The 21,176-nt window shown below is 37.4% G+C and overlaps 1 protein-coding gene across 1 annotated transcript in view; it reads right to left on the bottom strand.

The window, feature by feature from the left end:
* The window catches only part of IARS (isoleucyl-tRNA synthetase), a 103,584-nt gene that overhangs the window by 82,303 nt on the left and 105 nt on the right, over positions 1-21,176 (bottom strand). The window contains 7 exon segments of the mRNA XM_010290383.1: positions 3,355-3,442; positions 5,374-5,521; positions 8,244-8,361; positions 16,736-16,818; positions 19,845-19,964; positions 20,447-20,603; positions 21,143-21,176. The exon segment at positions 21,143-21,176 is cut by the window's right edge and continues 10 nt beyond it. Coding sequence (XP_010288685.1) covers positions 3,355-3,442; positions 5,374-5,521; positions 8,244-8,361; positions 16,736-16,818; positions 19,845-19,964; positions 20,447-20,603; positions 21,143-21,176 — 748 coding nt within the window.

The raw sequence follows: 21,176 nt of genomic DNA on the forward strand, positions 1-21,176 counted from the left end.
ATAAAACATTTGACTACTTCAAAGTGGGGAATTCTACAAAGCTGTTTCATTGTACAAGAAGGAACTCAAGCAGTATTTAATGCCAAGTTAAAGAGCATGACTCCTCAGCTCAGCATACATAATATCCACTAGGAAAAGGGGAGATTTCTATTTTAAGCCACAGCTTTGCGGATGGTTTATATATTTTATATTACAAACAGCCTTAGGAATGTTTGAGGTGCTTAATTGGGATCAGATGAGGGAAAAGTATCCCAGTGCTCAGCCACACAGATGTGGAAATGCTCAGGCACAGAGCATGGAGCACTAGAACTGGCTTTAAAAAAAAGGTAGTTAAATTCTTACTTAACACAGGTAAGTAAAAGGTAAGGGTTGTGGATCACATTCCTGATTTTCTCTTTTCATATCTGAAATACTTTGTTTATCAAAAGTCCTGAACTTCAAGCTGAAAATTTATACAGCGCTACCTTCTTATGACCTAAGTTATAGTAATGACAGAGTCATTTAAAATCACTATAGTAATCCTTCACCCTCAAGAGATCAGAAATCTTGTTGTCTAACAGTGTAAAGTTGTCTAATAGTGTAAAGAAATGAAGTGTTCAATATGCAAATAGACTGAAATGTAACAGAAAGGGAAAAAAACGCTCATCAATCATTTCATAACTACCACTGCTAAATAAAATAACAAGCCACTCAACGGCCAGAAGTGGGGTAATATAATGAAACATTTGGACAAAGCTGCAGAAAGCATTCTGATAAAGATCATAGCTATCTCATCAGTGAAACAAAGAAGTATTCCCATTTGCTCTCACACAAAAAACTACCATCTGCATCTGGGAGGAAAAGGGAGAGAAAAGTCAGGTTTGGCAGGAGGAGGAAGGCTTAGAGTAGTCAGGAAGTTCAGATGACTTCAGATACAGAAAATGTTCAGTAGATCATTCCTTGACTTCAGCCTGCCACCTGGTATACAGCAAGCGTCATGATTTTCTCCCCCAGGGGTCTAACTGCCTGAGAATTTAAAAGTGAGCTAAAGAAAGAAGCTAAGAGCAGAAATGGGAAAGTTCATTTCCGTTAACTTACATACTCATAGATGTAAATCTTTAAAAGATCTATTCAACTACCAGCTACGTCTTAATTGTCTCACATTTCACATTTGTGAGAACTCATTTATTACTTAACATAAAAATTGGAGCATGACCAAAAAAAAAGTCAGATTGAAAAGACTGTAGCACTAGTATAGAAAGAAGAAAAATATATTGCTCTGCAATGAGAATAGAGATTGCTAGCAGCCTTATGTATAAGCCCAGAGAGGTGGGGGGGTGGGGAAATGAAGATTAGGGGGCAGGGGGAAAATTAGACACACAACTAGCCAGGGATCTAAGCACCGGCAACAGAAACCTGTGTATGATTGTCTTAAAGAGCAGGTACTTCACAGTTCTGATGAAAACACCACAACAAAAAAGGCCAAAACATTCAGTGCATTCCTGGATACAGAATGACTGCAACCAGACTGAAAATTATATTTGTAGTATTCCATTAGAAGAAGAATTTGCAACCAATAGATCAACAAGTGTATTAATACATCTACCTTGCTTATATTTTTTTCAGTCTAAAAAGAAATGCATTCAAAAATATTTAAGAAAACAGAGTGGGTTTGGTAGAGGGCTTAGTTTTTAGACACACTAAAGAAGTTTAAAAAGACTGGAAAGGAACACAGTACCTACACTTCAAGAGAGAAATGGAGTACTGATGGACTTAAAAACCAGTCAGACTAGCATAACAACCCGATTCAACTTCAAGTGACTGAACAGCTTTAAAAAAGTGAAGTGCTAAAAAACATAGTATGAATTTGTCAAGAATAAGACACAACAAGCCAAATTACTTCTTTTTAGGCAGACTACCTAGCTGAGATAACAAGCAAGCAGACAGATTGAAGTCTTAATGTTAGTAAAACAATTTGACACTTTGACATATCATTCTAACACACACAAATACTTCAACCGGGTCACTGTACATTTACATAGACACACAACCACTTTGAGAAAAGAGTTATTGTTAATTCAGTATCAGACTGAAAGAAAATTTCCAGTAGTATCCTGGCAGAGACTATCGTAACACCGACACTATTCAATGGTTTTATTGATGACTCTGAAGGGAGAAAAAAAATCTGGAGATCAGAATTTCTGTCCACCCTGAAGAACAAGAGCACTGAAAATCATCTTTATGAATTGAGTACCAGGTTAAATTACTACAGAATAAGTGACAGATGAAGAGAATTTGGGGAGCAGGAGGGAGAAATCAGTGCAGAAATACAAAATAAGAACTACTCAGCTGTCACCGTATGAGGCATCAGAGTAAACATCATCTTAAGCAAATGTTCCAGCTCTATATTCCCCTAATTCAATAACTACATGTAATTGCTTAGCTGAAATAAGATGTATCCTCCTTTTTTCAAATGTTTTTTACATGTTGTAAAGCTTTCAACTGCTTGGTAAAAAAACACCACAAAAAAAACCCACCCAAACAAACAAAAAAAACGGTGCCTGGAAGAAGGATTGTGATTCTAAAAAAAAAAAAAAAATCTAGTCTTTATTTTTTTCTTCATTTTATTGTGGGTTTGTGTTGTGGGTTTTTTTGTTGGGTTTGTTTGTGTTTTGTTGGGTTTTTTTGTTTTTTTGCTTTTATCCAGTGCACAGGACTGAATAAAGCAAGCAAATAAATATTGTTGTATTTTACCTCTGTAACAGGCTGACATTTTATACAAAAGATTTAAGAGAAGCCAAGCTACATATTTTGTCTAAGAGAGCTTCAGTATTTAATACCTGCATTCCCTATACAGTCTGACATATTTAACAACTCATATTCTTCCACTGAACCAGGATGAATAAGCAGTCTTCAGAAAGCATTAACTGCCACTAACTATGTAACAAGTAGACCACCCTATGGAAGCAGTATTTGCTTGCTACAGACTATGGTTTTGCTTTTGCCCGTTGCCTTTAAAGTACTTACATAATGTTTAGAAAGTGTTCAGCATTTGGACAATCTCCAGGGTTTTTTGAGACTTTCAAATTAATGTCTTCCTAAGAAAACACACAGGAAAAGGAAGGACTAAGGAACCTTTTTTCCCCCCACACTGCAATACAATGATCCAATGAAACTTTCATTCTATTTGTAGCTTCATGGACAAGACCAATTTGCTCTAATAAATTTCCATTTCTTTTATAGATTTTTGCAAGATAAACACACATGCAGGGAAACCCACCTTTAGACAACTGCAAAATCCACTTCTTGAAACATTTAACTTCTGATCTAAAAAATACTGGAAGTTAACAAGTGTGTAATATTTTATGTACTTGCCTGTCAAGTATCTCATATTCACTGTCAGATTTGTACAGTGCTATCAGCCTGGATTCCATCAAAATGTAAATCTTTTCTGTGGCATTATCTAGAATATAAAATAAAACAAAAAGTTACATAAATCTCAATTCAATACCCTCATTTGCACCATTACAAAACCTTTCAATTTATGCAAGACGATATCACATTAGCTATAAAACTGCCCAGAATAATCCTGCTGATCAACCACTAGTTTCCAGCTACTTCTTCCCCATGCAGACGCTTAATGAACACTTTTCAAAAGTTAAGTTTAAACAGAAGCCACAGGATGAAACCCAGATTTGCAGCAGGGCTTTTTTTTTGTTTGAGAGGCAGAAATACCCTACCTTGTTTATTATCCTTGTGCCAAAGAAAAGCAACTGAAAAGTTTCAGTATATGTAACTGAAACTGAGGGAAATAATTGGAAGATAGACAATCACTACTTAAAATCAGTATTATTAAGTTGACATTAGGGTAACAATTGCACTTTATGCTGCCTTTCTGGTATTTACTATTCCAATGAATTTTATGCTTGGATTTCTTTTTAAAGGAAGTAAATATAAAGTGAAACATTATGAAGGAAACCCATTTTCTACCTCCAAATAACCCTGATCTCTTAACTTCAATGACAAATTTTCTTCAGACTACTACCCTACCAACTTAGCCAGGTTCACTATCCCACCAGCAGACTGTAGGCCAAAGACATCCAAACCCAACTACTCAGCATCTCAGGCAGGTATAGGTGTTATTTCTGAAAGTACTCAATACTCTTTTTGAGATGACCAAATTTATGTTAAAACCTTTGAAAACCAAAACATATTTAGTTCTCTCTTAAAACAAAGAAAACCCAAACACCTGGAGTCCACTGTAAAGGCCTCTACAACTTTTCATGTTTAACATCACCTTAGGTACATGGATTCATGTTGGAACTGGAAATTATATCTTTGGCATTTTTTCACTCCAGATTAAATGCCACCATTAACTTGAATATCTTGGGTTTTTTGCCCCTCTTTTTTTTTTTTTTTAAACGTACACTGAAAAGTCAGAAAAGGTGGGCAGTTTGGGAGAACCTGAAAACAGCAATGCAAAGAGTATTTTTACCCAAATTCCTACTTGCTTTTTAATTGAAATTAAAAAAAGGTTTAGTAGATCAAGACATGATTACATACAACTGCATTTCGAGAATAAAATAAATTCCTTTTCTAAGTGAAAAGGAAGACACATCATAATATATACTTCATTGCCAACTGGGAAAAGAAAATGGAACTGCAAACCCTGGAAAACTACTTGAAGCAGTAACAAGAAAAGCAACAGCCTGTATTGTTTAGGCACCCTACATGGCCTGTTGCATACAGTTCCTGAAGTGCTGGGTGCTCTCATGAATGACATTACCTTAAAGTACAACTTGTTTAGTCAGGCACAACCAACTGGTCCATGAGTAAGCCAAGGCACTTGGTCAAATGTACTCTTATATTGGAAACCACAGTATATACCTTGCCTTACACTTATGTTAAAACACACGCTGCAGTCAGATTGAGGCTAGTGTGTGACATCTTGCGTCTGTTATGGGTTAAGAGTACAGAGACATTCAGTTACTGCAACTTAGTTGTCATATAGCACTAACTTCTTCATGAGTCTGAGCCCCAAGAAAGTGGGGAAGAAAAAAGCAGCTAGGGACACCCAGTCACATTTCACTCTCTCAAATACAGTGTGACTTCAAGATGACAGATAGAACATTTGCTCTTGTTCTTTATTTCATCTACAAGTATTTTTCAGTGACATTTTTCAGTCACAATGTATGTAAAATAAAAAGAGCACAGCAGTTAGAAATCATCAGCCACATTGGAACTAGATCTCATCCTTCAAAATAACACAGATCCAACCCCAGCAAAGTGCTGTAAGTTTAGCACAAAACAGTCTGTCATACAAAATATGAGTACATATTCACAGGCACTGAAGGAAGAAGTGTTCATTATATGTCACCTTCAGTTAACACTTGCCTCTCAGTTTTACATATTGCAATTCTGGATTAACGCAAAGGGCCAAGTTACTAGGCAAGGTCCAAGGAGTGGTGGTCCAGGCAACAAGAGAAACGCCTGCATCTTCATCCAGCGGGAAGCTCACAATCACTGAAGGATCTTGAACATCCTTAAAAACAAGATAAAGTCAAAGGAAGAAAAAGGGGGGGGGGGGGGGTGTTTACTGCATGTATTAGTGAGAAAATACAAATCTAAGAAGTAGTAACTATCACTGCCATCCACCAAAACCTATCTTGCAACTTGCCTAGTTCATCACTGTAGTGGTAGAAGGTGAAGTGGCAGGATATGGAAGCTTGAAGAGAACACCAGTCAGTGTTTCTCCATTACACTAGTACAAACTGTCAGTCCAACAAGGCCACAGGATTAAAAATTCAGATTAGCAGTGAGATTTTGGGAATTAGCTGAGTGCCAGTTCCCTTAAGTACCTCTTATAATCCCATTTTAAAACTTTATAATCAATCTCAATTGTCAAGAAAATCAGCAGTATCTGAGAAACAGCTACACAAAGCCTTTTCCCCTTTCCTCTAGAGTCAGGGAGTAGGAAGAACAGCCATCACTTAAGAGGATGCAATCTCTTATTAAGAAGCTGTTGTTAACAAGGAGGGAAAAAAGTTTGGGGTACTTAAAAACAAGAGTACATCAATATTTAAGAGTTTAAAAAAAGAAACAATCTCAGCGATGTCAGCTACTATATAAAACTTCATCTCTAAATGAGTCAAAAGAATCCCCTGAAAACAAGTTTTTCTTTCAATCCCATTCAGTCACTTCACATTTCACATATTATGAAAAGCAGATTGGAAAAGCAAGTCTAATCTTGCAAAGATGAAATTTTCACTCTTAAATGTCAAACAAAAATAGGTGCCATGCACACAGACCCTAAACACATGAATAGGTCCTATCCCCTCATCACATCTAGTGTAAGGATCTTTGGTTTCTGTCTAGCATCACGGAACAGTTAATGGCATCATGGAACAGGCAGCTATTTATGTCTGAGCTAAGGGCTGCTCCAGAGGGAATTTTCTGTGAACATCTGGTGCAGTCAACAGTAAAACATAAATATTACATAACTCTCCAACCATGCTCAATACCAAGCAAAGATCGAGCTATCACTACAGTTCTGTCTCTACCAATTGTTAAACACCACCGCAGGCTATTCACTTCGTTTTCTGAAGCACTAAGTCAACCAGGTAGATAAAAACAACTGGCAAGCCATAAAAAAATAACATCCAGACTGACAAATAATGGCACTGTATAATGTTTTATCTGTTCACAAAATTATGCCTGCTTTCATCTGAAGACAACACTTCTTCAGTTAAATGTAATACAAGTTGCTGACAGTTTACTGAAGTGTACATTAGACACCTAACTCAGCTTCTAAACATGCTTCTTGTGTCCGGTTTCTCATGATTTGTGTCCTGATTCTCACAGGATTGATAAACAGAAGCCAAAGCCTGCTTTCCACAGGGAGAAAGATAACAGCTGCCTTACACCCAGAAATTACTGGTCCCACCAAGAATAAATCATGTCAGCTTACGGACCCTCAACATTTCAGTCTTCAAAATACCACCTCTAGCAGAGAAAAAAAGGTGATTTTTGCATGCAGCGGCAGAGCAGAACACCCCCCCCCCCCCCCCCCACACACACACACACAGGTTCTAAAGTAAGAAATAGCATCTAAATATTTCATTAAGGCTCAAGAAAAGAGCTTTGCTCTATGGAAAAGGGGCACACATACACACAAAAAGACCCAAAATCGTCCTTGTTGTAAAGAAAGCTCATTAACCTGAGCCTACACGAAATGTCAGTTATTAAGTACAAGCAAAGTAATTATTTCAGTTGTCAGACAGTCACAAATATCAAGATATCTTTGCAAGTCTCACTTTCTTAAATCACAAAACCTTTATTCCTCAGTGTGGTCAAATACCCCTCAGCAATATTGAAAGCTTTAGTATCTGTGAACTGCATTGTATGACAAGTCTATTTAAACATTTGTTTTAAAAATGCTACTTTTAGCCAGCAAATTAGCCTTTTTTGGGCAAGATGTAAAAAAGACCAGATGTACAATTTATGTTATTACAGCAGAGAGCTAGTACAAGTGAAAGATTTATGATATAAGGATATGAAGGCCTGGATGGGGACTAAAAAGGTTACAAAACCTCTGCCATGAAAATTTGGAAACATGAAATTGGGAAAATTGGGACACCAATTCTGCCTTCACTTATGTTGCAAATGAGAAGCTGCACCTACTATATGTACTCATTCATTTTTAAAGGAGCATTTTATAAAACGTAGTATGCCATGCATCATATTAGATAAAACATTTCCTGGAATTTTTCAATCTAATTAATGATTCTTAGAAGAGCTATTAACCTACGACACTACAACCAAACACAGACTTATTAAACACAGAAAATTCTTATTAATCCTCTCACATGATATTTCAACTCTGCCATGGACCTTCCTCTCTTCAGATCTGCACAGGCAGCTCTCCTCTAAGTGTTTACCCTAAAAACCCAACACCATGCAATACTCATCTTGAGAGCCCAGAGAAGAAGTAAGAGCAATTTACCAGAATAAAACAAAGTATGTACTTTATATATAAGTACTTTTTATATATAAGTAAGTAGTAACCAAGAAGAACAGGGAAGAAGGCTGAGATCAAGCGATCCAAACAAACACAGCAAAACATCATGAAGACTCACTCATTTACCTAAATTTTTACTATTGATTTGGAGTGTAATAAGCAAAAAATACTAAAGCTTTCCAAATCCAGACTGAAGACAATAGAGAAATCTGATCACAACATAAAACGTACACATATACTGACTTACCTTGTAATTCTGATGGGACTCAAAATTTGACAGTGGGGTGTTGCATGCAGTTGAAAAAGGCATGACCTTAACACCTCTATACACTAGTCCTTTGTCATACAGTTGCTTGAAAACCCACCTGGAGGTAAACAAAGAACATGGAAATTCACTTGGCTTTTCAAATTTAGTAAATCAACTGCAAAATGGGGTTCTGCTATAGCTGGAGTGCAATTGTGAATGACGCTTTTTTAAACAATCAATCATCAACTTAAGATGGTATTTGCAAGTCAAAAGGAAAGAAATAAATGGATTGCAACTCTATTTCTGGCTGATTTTTAGCTTTAGCTGATTCTAACAATTTGGTTTTCCATGCAGTGACTGCACAGCACATAGAATATTCAGATGAAACACAAATCCTTACTGCTGATTAATCTTTCTCAAAATTTCTTGAATATAAAGACCACCTGAAATCTGAACTATTAACAAGGCTGAAATCAGTCATAATTTAGAGTGTAGTGACATGGCTGCTCCCATCATCTTCGGCACCTATTACAGCAACCAGTGCTACAGAGGAGAGACAGATACAGTTTAGAGATACCTGCAGCCCACTCCACGTAAATCCTGACAATCTCAAGGGCATTTTTCATGAGAGGGCACAGCTAACCATGCAAAGCAATGAACTCAGTTTTATGGTCCCACAATTTACATTAATATTCTCCTTTATTAGCTCATCTCGGACAGGAACTGAGTCCAGAGTAAGATCACAGTCTCATATCAACCTTTAAATCTGCTAATGAAATCTTCAATACAGCCTGTAGCATATTTGGATCCTTACGTCTTCTTGAAATAATCAAGACAGCACAAGATATTACCATATGACAAGTTGAGTCAATGCTCAAGATAACGGGAAGCTGGAAGAGAAATATACTTCACACAGAGCAACTCATCAAGTGTCCAGGTGATGGACAAAACCCTACATTTCTCTGTACCCAAATACTTGCTAGAGGATCATCAACATTTATCAGCTTATCAGGTCTCACTGACTTGCATGCTTAGTGGTATAGTCTGCAGGTTGGCTACCTTATAATTAAAGGAAAAGGCAAGCCTTAAATATTCATGCCAAATTCAACTAAAAAAATCAGAGTTTCTGCAGAGTCTGGTCATTTCAAATTCCTCATCCAAATTGTTAAACACTGCTGACTTAAAGTCACTTAAGACTCCTTCACTCAAACTATGTTTCAAACCACCCTAATCACTTTTCTGGGTCCCTTTACAAATAAATAGCTCATTGCTAAGCAACCAACCCCATCCTGGCAAGCAGCGTTTTTTTCCACAGGCTGTCATTTTGTGCTTGAGAATCTGGACCTGTATTTAAGTCAGTCTCTTGCCTTCTATGTTTGAAATCCTGATCTTCAAGACAAAATGCAAGTAGATTATTGCACTGATTTCTATCTGCAGTCTGAAACAAGAACACCAAAAGATATGCGCTGGCTTGTCATGGAAGTCATACGGTCTCTTAATCAGAATAATCTTGCAGATCAGACAGTCGGACAAAATACAGACTGTTGTATCAAGACGACATGCAGTTCACTCAGATTCATCCATGGGCCTCCAGTAAAAGTCCAAAATTTCCTATGAGTGCTCACCAACATCAAAAAAACTAAATAATCTGCACTCTGAGATGTATAAAGGTTAAAAGACCCTCAGCAGCATCAAGTTCTGCCATGGAAGAGCCAAACCCAAGTCTTTCAGAGCTGAACACTCCAACAGAGGTGCCTTACCTTACACACACAACTCAAAAGTAACGTCATTAAAGTAATAAATGTCACCCACAGGCAAGCTGTGGCTGCCTGACCCCTAACTCAAATTCAAAACATTGCAGTTAGTGCATCTGTTTTACAATGGAGACTGTGTCAACTTAAATTTGCATAAATATAAATCAGTCTTCTATAAAAATTACTTGTGAAAAGAGTTTCATCAGCTTTCAATATATACATGTGAGCTGGCTAATTGCAGAAGTTTTCATGCAAGTTAAAAAAATGTTAAATGTACGCTTACCATCTCAGAGCTTAATTAATTCAGACTGTGACAAGTGACAGCATTTATACTGAAGGTGTTCTACTTGCATTTCAAAAACAGTTAACTAAAATATCTATAGAAAAAAGCTCCACTTTATCTCCACTTTCTAAAGAACACTGCCTTCTAACAGCATAGAAGAAAACTACTCAGAGAAACACTGAATATTTAATTCAGCTGTAAATATAACTGTAAACTTCAGGAAAGGTGAACACTAGATGGAGCTGACAAGTTAAAAATCCAAGCCGGCATCTCCCTCTTGTGGTAATTCTGCTCTACTGCAAACCAAGCAAAAAAGATGGGCTTTCAAACCACATCATTCATCAGAGCTCTCATTACAGTTCATAACGATCATTCATTTGTAGTTTATCAAACCACTTCTTTCAGACAACCATTCCAACATAGTAAGTAAACTGTGATTGAGTCAAGACTGCTGCTTGATGCAATAGCACTCATTATCACTCAAAAAGCTGTTATCTTGAAAAACACCTAATTGGCTTCCTTAACAAGAAAGCTTCTGAAAATAGTTCTTGTGTGACTTATCAGAAATGCACGGGAAATGACTCCCAAAGAACTTCCTGCTAGCAGCACTGCCCACCTAAAACAAAGCGGCTGCCAAAGATGAACCTAGCTCTAGCAGTAAGAGTCACTTACAGGTAGATATCATGTTCTGATTAAAAATTAAACCATGGTATTTTAGACAATAACCTTTCAAACAGTGTTTTAACCCTTATGTTTGCAAAATGGTGACAATTCACCAGAAAGAGGCTCTGGGTTTGGAAGCCAAAATTGAAACTGCAGTTCTTCCTGAAAGAAATAAGCTAATGGAACCAGAAAGTTCCTTTCTACTGGCAATCAGAAAAAGTTCATTCACAGAAGTTAGAAATTAAATTCTGTCCCCCTAAATTCTGCTGTGTTTCTCCTCAAATGTAAATAAATTTAGTTGCATCCTCTTGGCTGTGGCAGCAGTACTTACATACTCATTTATTGAAGAAAAATGACGTTAGGAGAAGGTAAACTCAAGATACATATTTCAGCTACTTGTTAACAGAGAATCTGGTCCCTGAAGATGTAAGGTAGCTTTAACTTCTAAAAAGCACAACACAAACTGAAAAACACACACTTCTTGTTCCTGAAATGTCATGAGGGGATGATACATGTGGTTTGATCCCAGTCAGTAACCAAGACCATGGGTTACTCTCATAGGCGTAACTTCCAAGAAATTAGAACTTTGGTACAATATTCATTGATCCAAGTCACAGACACACCATGCAAACACCACACAGTTATAATGAACTCCTACAAAGGGAGTTTTTGTTTCCAAAAGATACTGAAGCAGTCAATGCAATACTTAAAATACCATCAGCATCCCACACAAAATCCAACATCCCACAGTATCCTCTAGCAGATGTAAAATCAAGTTGTCCTCTTTAAACACGTACATTCACTTCATATTGAAAAGAAGGATTTGATCTTAGAGTTTCTCGAGTTCTTAATGACATTTCTTTGGGCTATCAAGTGATCTCAAGTGATCAAGTGGTTCTGTTGGCAATGGCTTAGTATCTAAGAGTTTTCTAAGGGTTTGAAAACTACTAGCTTTCCAGAAAATGAAAAATACTCCCTACTAATATTGATAAATTATTTTCAAGCTCATAAGGGTTTTTCCCCCCCCTTTTTTTTATTTTTAAAGAAAAAGAAGCCAAGAATTCTAAACTCAGCTACCAAAAAAGGCTAAAAGTAAGGTAGGGAAAACATTACAACAGCAGGATCTAGAAAGTGTATGATTTCAACATATGCATGGTAGTATAGATAATGAACAACATTATTGCTGTGTGCCCTAGCACACATGTCAAGATAAAAATGACAATTTAGCAGCCTCTGTAGACTTAAAAAAGAATTTAAAAAAAAAAAATCACGAACACCACACTATGTAAGAAAAGCCTTGTCATCTACACAGTTCAACAAGCAGACTGCATCCAGACAGCACCATAAGCAGCAGGGATTCTAAAAAAAAGGTTCTCCTGTGACTCATGAGCAACACTTGGAAGGCAAGATGAAATCAGAAAGAAAGCAACGATCAAAAACAGATGCATGGGGACAAAAATCAGAAAAAAAGTGCTCTAACACTGGACACTAGTCAAAAAAAAGCATAAACAAGAGGGACATTAAGTCCAGTAACAAACACAGACAGCCCATCTTTAGAATAGCACCTTTGAAAGACATCTTCTTAAGAAAGACAGAAAAAGCATTTGTTCTGGGGCCTGGGAGTCATCAGTACAGACGTTGTCAAGTGTTACATTCAACTACCAGTGAAAGATTTAAAAATCCCAGCACACAGTGATCATCTCGCTTCCACATCTATCCTCCAAGCTCTCAACTAGCAAGAGTGAGGGGATTTCCTGATGTAATCTTTGGATAGTGTGTTGGATGATTCTGGATCAAACTAGAAGTGCAAAATACCTGTATAGCAGAAAATATAAATATCGAAAACTGATGCTTGACTTACCCCAAGGATCATACAAGTATATTCCTTCTTCAAAATACAGGTAAGGACATAAAACAACAAAGACTGGAATGGTAAGAAGATAACAGAGGGAATAGAACACTAAATATGAAAAAGAAATAAAAGCATAAGAAAAAATGCAGATAGCTAGTAGAAAAATGGACAAAAGAGATTTCTTATAAACAGTATCTCTAGTTATATCCTGTAGTTTCAGGAGCTACCTACAACCTCTTCAGCTGCAGCCTAGAAGTAGCACGGTGGCACCCCAAGCCTGATGCTACTACAGAACATCGAAGAGCAAGGCTGCGAGGCCAAAGGCCACACCTGGCAAGGACAGAAAGAGAGGTCCCCTCTTAATAACAATCCTAAAAGGAAAACTGAAGCTGTAGCAAGTGAGATGGGTCCAGTGGAGGGAAGGCAGAAATGGACAAAAAGCCCGTTACTAAAGGGAGCTCCATACTGCATTTCCACAGTAAATAGGGCAGTTTTCAGCATGCAGCCATGATCTCAAACATGTGAAGTACCGATTTTCTACCATAACTAGAAATGTTATTCTTTCTCTCCCCACCCACTCTCTAGTGTTATCACAAAAGGACTCAAAAGTATCTTCTTAGGGTACAGAAGTATACAATAAGTGTTTCCGCTACCAGTGCTACATGAGCACGCTGTGGTTTTGCATTATACAATCAAGTTTTTCCAAAAGATACATGAAGATTTCAACCGTTATTAAAATTGCATTATGTTCAGACTGCAATTGCTAAATTTAGCCACTAGATGGTGACAAAAAGCTGTTCAACTAACCCAAAAGTGGTACAAAGGAGGAAATCAAAATCCCTAGTCATCAGACTCAGAGGCATGCCATAGCTCTGACTGCAGAGCTATTCCCTTCCTCTCCTCAGCACTTCACAGCCTGTCTTATCAGTGGCCAGGGAGAATGGTTCTTGAGGGGCAAACTCGCAGCCGGCCTGAGAACTATGTAATAAGCCAGCAGTGAAGACAATTTACTAGTTGGTTTTTTTTTTTTTCAAAGCTCATATACTTCTTTCAGACCAACTGCAGATCAGCAAAAAGTTTAAAATTGCATCAAACTGCTCTCAATTTCACCACACCCGTCTCATGAGCTGTAATAAAAAAATAAAAAGCAGGACTAGATTGCATGTTTGTTCCATGCTAGCTCAAGAACACCGTTCTCATTGTACTGTTTTCAGTGAAAAACACATTTTCATTGAGATTCAAGCTGGATATCCAAGTTCTACAGAATTAGAACTTAAAAGTTCTATTTAACTTAAGACATGGAGAGTTGACTCTATCTTCACACGAGAAACCACTGCAGTATCACCTCTTAATGACACCAACATTCAATGTTCCCCTGAAAAGTTGTGCCAGGATGCCACAATTTTATCCTTGGATGAAGTTTTGTTCTAAGTCAAAATTTAGCAGGCTGAAAATTCATTCTACTCTGTCAACCATCATATGGCACAGCACCAAAATGCTTACAAAGCAACCATTTCCAACAAACCCATCATAAAATATGAAAAAGAATGCTCTCTAGCATCCTGAACTTGTACAGTACCTCCACGAAACAAGATAATACAAAAGAGACATTTGGTGTCTGAGTCCTAAACTATTTCAAGTCTAAATAATTTGGATAATTAAATAATTTGCATAAAAATCAGCCACCAGCCACAACAACATTTCCATCACAAATATTACATTAGCTCACTGAACTCAATATAAACATCATGGATCAAAACATCATGTTTCACAGAAAGCTAGAAGTTACAGTTGAGACCTCTCCAGAACTGCAAGTGTCAGAAGAGCTAGAAAAAAAAGCCACCCAAACCAAAAACCCCAACCTAAGCAGATAGGTTTAGCTGATTAGAAGACTAAAGAAAAAATCCTTACCATGTTTTAACCACAAAATCCATGGTTCCCATGCACACTACCATTATTATGATCAATGTTTTTCTTCTTCCGAGCCTAAAGGCAGTGTTCTACTCCCACAGGCAGAACAAAAACAGCAACAAAAAATACCCACATACTGGACAGGCCAGTATGGTCACCAGGTCACAGTCAATGCAGAAGTTAATCTGCAGTTTCTCTTTTGTATTTAGCTGGACACCGAAGCTTTAAAACTTTTTTTTTTTTAATTTAAAAAGGAGCTTATTAAAAAAAAAATCAAATCAATTCTAAGAGAAGCACACTAGAATCCACCATTCAAATGAACACTCCGAATGGATGTAAATTGTAACTTCAGTAACACCAATTTTCAGTTTGGCGATTGCCTAGGTAACCATCTGATTTTTTTTTTTTAAATTGTACATTATCCTGTCAAAAGCACTACTGTAACTACAGTTACAGTGATCTTTAAGCATTATGTGCCTTAGACTTGAAACAGGCATCCCGCATTCCTTTTCCATTTCCCTTCTCCATCCGCTCCACGCAAACACCAGTGGTTCCACCTCTTGTTCTATTGTGAGAGCAAGCTGGCAATAGCACTGTAATATGTCCCTGCAAGACTCAGAAGACTTTCCAGAAAACCTAATTTTTAAAAACATACTTTTAAAAATGTATTTCATTACATGATTACACAGAAAATTAATAGCACCAGCAAGCAAAAAAGTACAAAATTAAGAGGTTGTCTGCCTACATACTCCCTGAAATCTCATACCACAGAGATTTCAGATGCAAAGTTTGTTTTTAGAGTCCCTATCCAAAGCAAGCATTAGAGGAGGGAACTAGTCAGACTAGAAATTTTTTTTTCAAAGCAGGGGGAAAAAAAAAACCAAAACCCAAAAAACAACCCACAAAAAAAGGCTTGGGGTGTTGAGAGAGACCCTGCAGCCAGTTCAAGTGAAGTTTGTTTTTTAACTAGTCCTTAGAAGATGCTACTTAAACGGGATTTAATGTGCCACTAAGTACTTTTATAAATTATAGAAGAATGTCGGTCTTTATCATTACGCAGGGTTTCTGACTAACTAACTAACAGCTAAGTTAGTTAAACATCTGCTCCCTTCCCACCATCTCTTTCAATGCTCACTGAAAACTCGCTGGCACTTTAGCCCTTTACTACAATGGCTTCAGAGACATCTAGAAGTTCTGTCGATCCTTTATCATAGCTATATGTAACTAATTATACAATTAAAGGTTATTAGTAAAACTAATATTAAAGAACATCCATAATACTTTAGTATGCATATAATTTGCTTTTCAATGGCTTTTTCTCAGCACATACTCTGCTAAACCTCTCCCTGCAATTCACCATGTAATTTTATCACCTGAAGGACTCAATGTTGCCATTTCTCCCTCGTGTTAGGTCAATTTGATTCTCATTAACCTATAAGGTCATCTTGTCTTTTGGAATTCCAACAGTCACTCTGAATACATTGCCAAAATACCTGAACTTTACTTAGCTCTGCACCAGGAGTCCAACACAGTTGTCAAACTATGCTGCCAAGAAAGAGATAACAGCAGGTTCCCAGCCTCTAAATTCGGGCTTGAAGAAGAGGTTTAGAGCTAAGCGGAGTTTGGGTAGTTTGCCTATTTGCAGTTAACAGCGTGAAGAACATCAAGAATGTAGCAATACAACGTAATTTCCTAAACCAAGCAAGGAACATAAAAGCAGTTCTGAAGATCTGCTAATAAGTTGACATGGAGCGTAAGATTTCAGGTCTCAATAAAAGCAAGTGCTGTTGTACTTCATTTTGAAAAACCCTACTATCTTGAAGAACAAAAAACTAGGTCAATTTCCTCACTTCGACATCAAGAAACTTTACATCACCTACTTTTTACATCATCACTTTGCCTACTGTTTATCTGAATTTGGCATGTTTCAAAACAGTTCTAGTGATGTATAGACCAAGACATTTTACAATAATTGAAGCCTTCTTAATATTTCAAATTCATAAAGCATAAATGCAATGGATTAACTTACCACACAGACTCCATGAACTCAGGATAAAGAGTTTTATAGTCATTTTCAAAATCAATCCAGCGTCCTAATCTGGTAACACTGAACTGTTACGAAACAAAACACACAGGTTGAAAGGCATCTTAACATTAAAGATCATGACACATTTCCAGTATTTATTTTGTAAACAGCTTGCTTTTTGAGTTTAGTGCTTGTCCCATACCAATGAAACACATCTATGAAATATTTTAGCCCAATAATAGTTCCAAACATTGCATTTAAACATGCAAAAATAAGCAAAGAATGAAAACATGAACATAATTGTTGAGAACCCAGGTCACACAAGAGACAAACATTATGTACTCAATGCTACTAAACAGAAATGGTAGATCATTTGGATCATTCATCAAATAGAAATGGTGGATCATTCAAGGTTCAGACAAGGTTCAAAAGTCTGAAAATTGCTCTTGATTACAGTGGGCTTGTTTCTATTTTTAAACTAGTCGCAGAGACAGTCAAAATCCAGAACACAGTCTATCAGCTTTCAGTTATATGAAAACATGATGTAATTTGAAGACAAAGAAATGCTGAAGGAAACTGATATGTCACAAGTTAGCAGAACTATTTCAGGGCAAACTGCCTCCTCTGACTTCCCGAAGCTATGATAGGGCTGCCAAAGACCACAAGACTGACAGGCGTTTGTCCCTGTGTCAGGAGAGATTATGGTCACGTCCATTGGCACTGAATATGAAAACTAATAAGCTAGGTATGGGATTCACTTGGACAAGTGGCACTCTCTTGCTTCACAGCTATCGGAACCCCTAGCTCTGCAAATAACCAAGCCCAGAGACACCTGTCCCGATACTGTTACACACAGACCTCACTGAATGTCAAACTAGTGAAGTGAAAACAAAGCAAATTAATTCTCTCACCTCTGTATTTTCACGTAACACCTGAGCTCCTGAAATATATCAGTTTTGCTTCCGACCTTCAAGCCACTCTGACATTCCACTATTGAGATCCAAAACCTGCGACTGATTAGTACAAGGATCCACGAAATTGGAGTATTATGTTTGGTCTCAGCACTGAAAGATCTTACGCATCCAAGGGACCTTTTGTATTTTTTCACAAGGTTCAAATATTTGCTAGCCACTCCAGTCAGAAAATAAACACTATCTCCAATAGGAACGTTGGGAATTCCTCTCCTAACAGTATCCTCAAATACATGAAATTAATACCAGCCAATCACAAACCAGACATTGAAATAAACTTCATAACTTTTATTATAATAACCTGAAATGTATGTCTGTGTATGGAAATACACACATATACATGCACAAGTTTATGTACAAAACAAAATACAAAATCCATTTACCATCCAAAAGACTAAGTATTTGGACTAATCAGCACTGCAAAAATACCAGTAGCTGAAGACAACAGCAAGTTAAAATGAGTAACTATGGAAAACAGAACATGAACCAGAATGAATGTTTTTATTTTCATTCCTAAAAGCAACAAAGAATCATTGATGTTTTTAAAAGACAAAATTTCAGACTATACATGAATGATTTGAAAAAACAAACCCTGTGCTTTTCACTCAGCCACTCACTCAGATTTAGGCCACAGCTATTCTAACAAAGGCAGCTGTAGTTTCTTTGAATACTGGCCATAACTTTAAAATGCTCTCAAAGGCAGAAGGCAAATGGGTGCTCAAATAAGAAACTGCTATTTCAATCAAAAGGAATACAGCAGGACTAGGGAACAGACAAAGATGTGTGATGTGGTAGAACAGCTTCTGCAGGAGGAAAAACTAAAGAATTAGGACTATTCTGCCTAGAAAAAGAAACAACTGATGGTGAAGATAAAGGTTTACTGGAAACCATTATTTTACAGAAGAACTAAAGTTCTTTCAAATTGTGTTTAAATAAGCAGTGATGCTTATTTATATCAAATGCCTTGATACAGACTGTTTAGATGCCATCAGTATACCTAGAGTCAAAATGTATCTAGCCAAGTTCACAAGGGAAAAATCTGTTAGGGATTCTAAGCTAGCAGGGGGGAAAAAAAAAAAAAAAAAAAATCCTTCGGCCTAGGAAGGCCCCATGCCACAAAGGCTGAAAAGATATGATCTGTTCTTCCATTCTTTGGCACTTGCTGTTGTGTGTCGTCACTCTAACATAGGGGGGTGCAGCTAGGAAAGCACCAGGGCCACTCCTCAGCTCCAGAAAGGCATTAAAAAAAAAAGTCGTCACTTCATAGACATGTCAGACTGACAGCAAATACAAAGTACTGGGCTAAATGTACCTTATTCTGACCACAGTGCTAAGGACAAAAAAACCCACAACATCAGTTCCTACGCACAGGATGAGTATTATTCAGAGTTAGAAAAAAAACCTGTGCATGTCTCTTCTCATTGCAGCGGGGTTGGACTAGATGACCTTTAAAGGTCCCTTCCAACACGAACTCTTCTATGATTCTATTCTATGTTCTCTTAAGAAAATTTCTAACCCATCTACTTGGAACAGCTCTCCAACCTGAAGAGTCTGCACAGACCAATGCTCTCCCTATCCCTATATTCCTGAGATGCATATTTAGATTAATATTCTCTTGGAGGACAGAGGGTTTACCCACACCTATTCCAACACAAAATCAGATGCTAGAACTTCTGCTGTTCCAGAAATACAAGCTATAGTCCTACACTCCGGCAATGAAAAGACTAAAAAGTGGGGGGCCAGAAAAGCAGGGAGGTCAATGTGCATTTCCTTTATTGGTTCCATTCGAAAAACAATCAAAGTTACATCTTACATTCAATTTTCTATTCAAGAGAAGACACAAAGAAGAGATAGTTTAGTCAATGTATCTATTATTTGTTCAATGTATCTAGTTAGATGCTTTGAGCTACAGGTTACCTTAAAGTAACCTTCTCTTGACATCAAGCAGTCTCCCTAGTATGAGCCACAAAGTTGTGCTTTTTGTTCCCATTTTCAGGATCACCAGTGTGAAACAGGGTAGCTAAAGATGTGAGATTTATGGACACAATCAAACAGAAGGATGAAGTTCATCCCAGCTGAAAAGCTTCTGCACACATACAATTAGAAACGTACAGCAGAATATGGACTGAGTCTTTACTTACCTCCCATTCCTTTGAGTACCTCATCACAATTCCTCTGCACTGGTTGTTGTATTCTTCGATCCCCATCTTTGCCACGTCCTCTGGCCCTTTAATGCCTAAGGTCTTGTCAATCTCATATTCCTGGGAGCATTGAAAACAACCAGACAAAAAACCCATGCTGCCATCAAAAGCTTTTAGGATTTCTCTAGATAGTTTATTTATGTTCTATGCATTTTAATGAGGCTAAAGGACCTCCTTTATGCTTCTGAGATTTCATAAGTAATGCACCTGAAGTAAGCAGATATTGCAAAGGGTAACCCTGGTGTAATTGTTTCTTTACTACCTTCAGAAAAAGGAAAAACCAAACAAACAAATTTCTGAAATACGTACTAAGTAAATACATGTTTATAGGAATGAACAGAGTGCCTGGAGAAGGGCAGGTGACCAGTAGGAAGCACCTGAAATCACCACACACACAAAAGCCAGAGCAACACACTGGACAAAGAACTTCCATTTCTCTTTTAGCGACAAAGCCAGGCATAAGAGTAATAGAAACATGACTGATAAGCAGGTAACAACATGGGAAAGAGGAAACAACATTTAGGCAGATTTATCACACGTACCACAGGTAAGCCGTGGCAATCCCAGCCAAATCTTCTGTCAACATGAAAACCACTCTGATGAGCAAATCTGGTTACTATGTCTTTAATGGTTCCTGCAAGAATATGGCCATAGTGTGGAAGCCCAGTAGCAAATGGAGGGCCATCATAGAAGTTAAACCTACAACACAAGACAACATTCTTAATTAAGTCAAAAACTGAGCATCAAATCTTCAAACAGCGTTAAGTATATCTATATGCTTATGCTTCTTATGTCTTACTAGGACAACATCAATTTCTTCCTCTTCTATCATCAGTCAGCACAGGTATCATCTCAGCAGTGGGACTAAAGCGAACATTTCAACTCATTCAGTTCCTACTGATTGCCAGTTCTACCAAGACTACTACTGAAAATACCAGCATGCTGCTCCACAGCTGTCAGACATAGGAAAGAGTCATCCTTGCTTACCTGCAGATTTCTTTTATAAACCCACCATGCAGGAAATTAGAAGTTTATTACTGATGTTTGTACACTGTTGATTCTTCAAAAAATAGAATATAAACAGTAACAAACATGACAGCAACATTAGCCAAGACTGCTATCTGCAAAAGGAGCAGCTGTTGTTAACAGAACTGAGGTAAAGAGGGGGAAAAAAACAGTAATTACAGCTAAGCCAACCTTGCAACATACAGTTTCTACAGCTTTTAGCAGATTCTTACCTAGGTCTATTCTTTGATTGCTTTAGGCATTCCT

Source organism: Phaethon lepturus, unplaced genomic scaffold (assembly GCF_000687285.1).
Source record: "Phaethon lepturus isolate BGI_N335 unplaced genomic scaffold, ASM68728v1 scaffold10667, whole genome shotgun sequence".
Lineage (NCBI taxonomy): Eukaryota > Metazoa > Chordata > Aves > Phaethontiformes > Phaethontidae > Phaethon > Phaethon lepturus.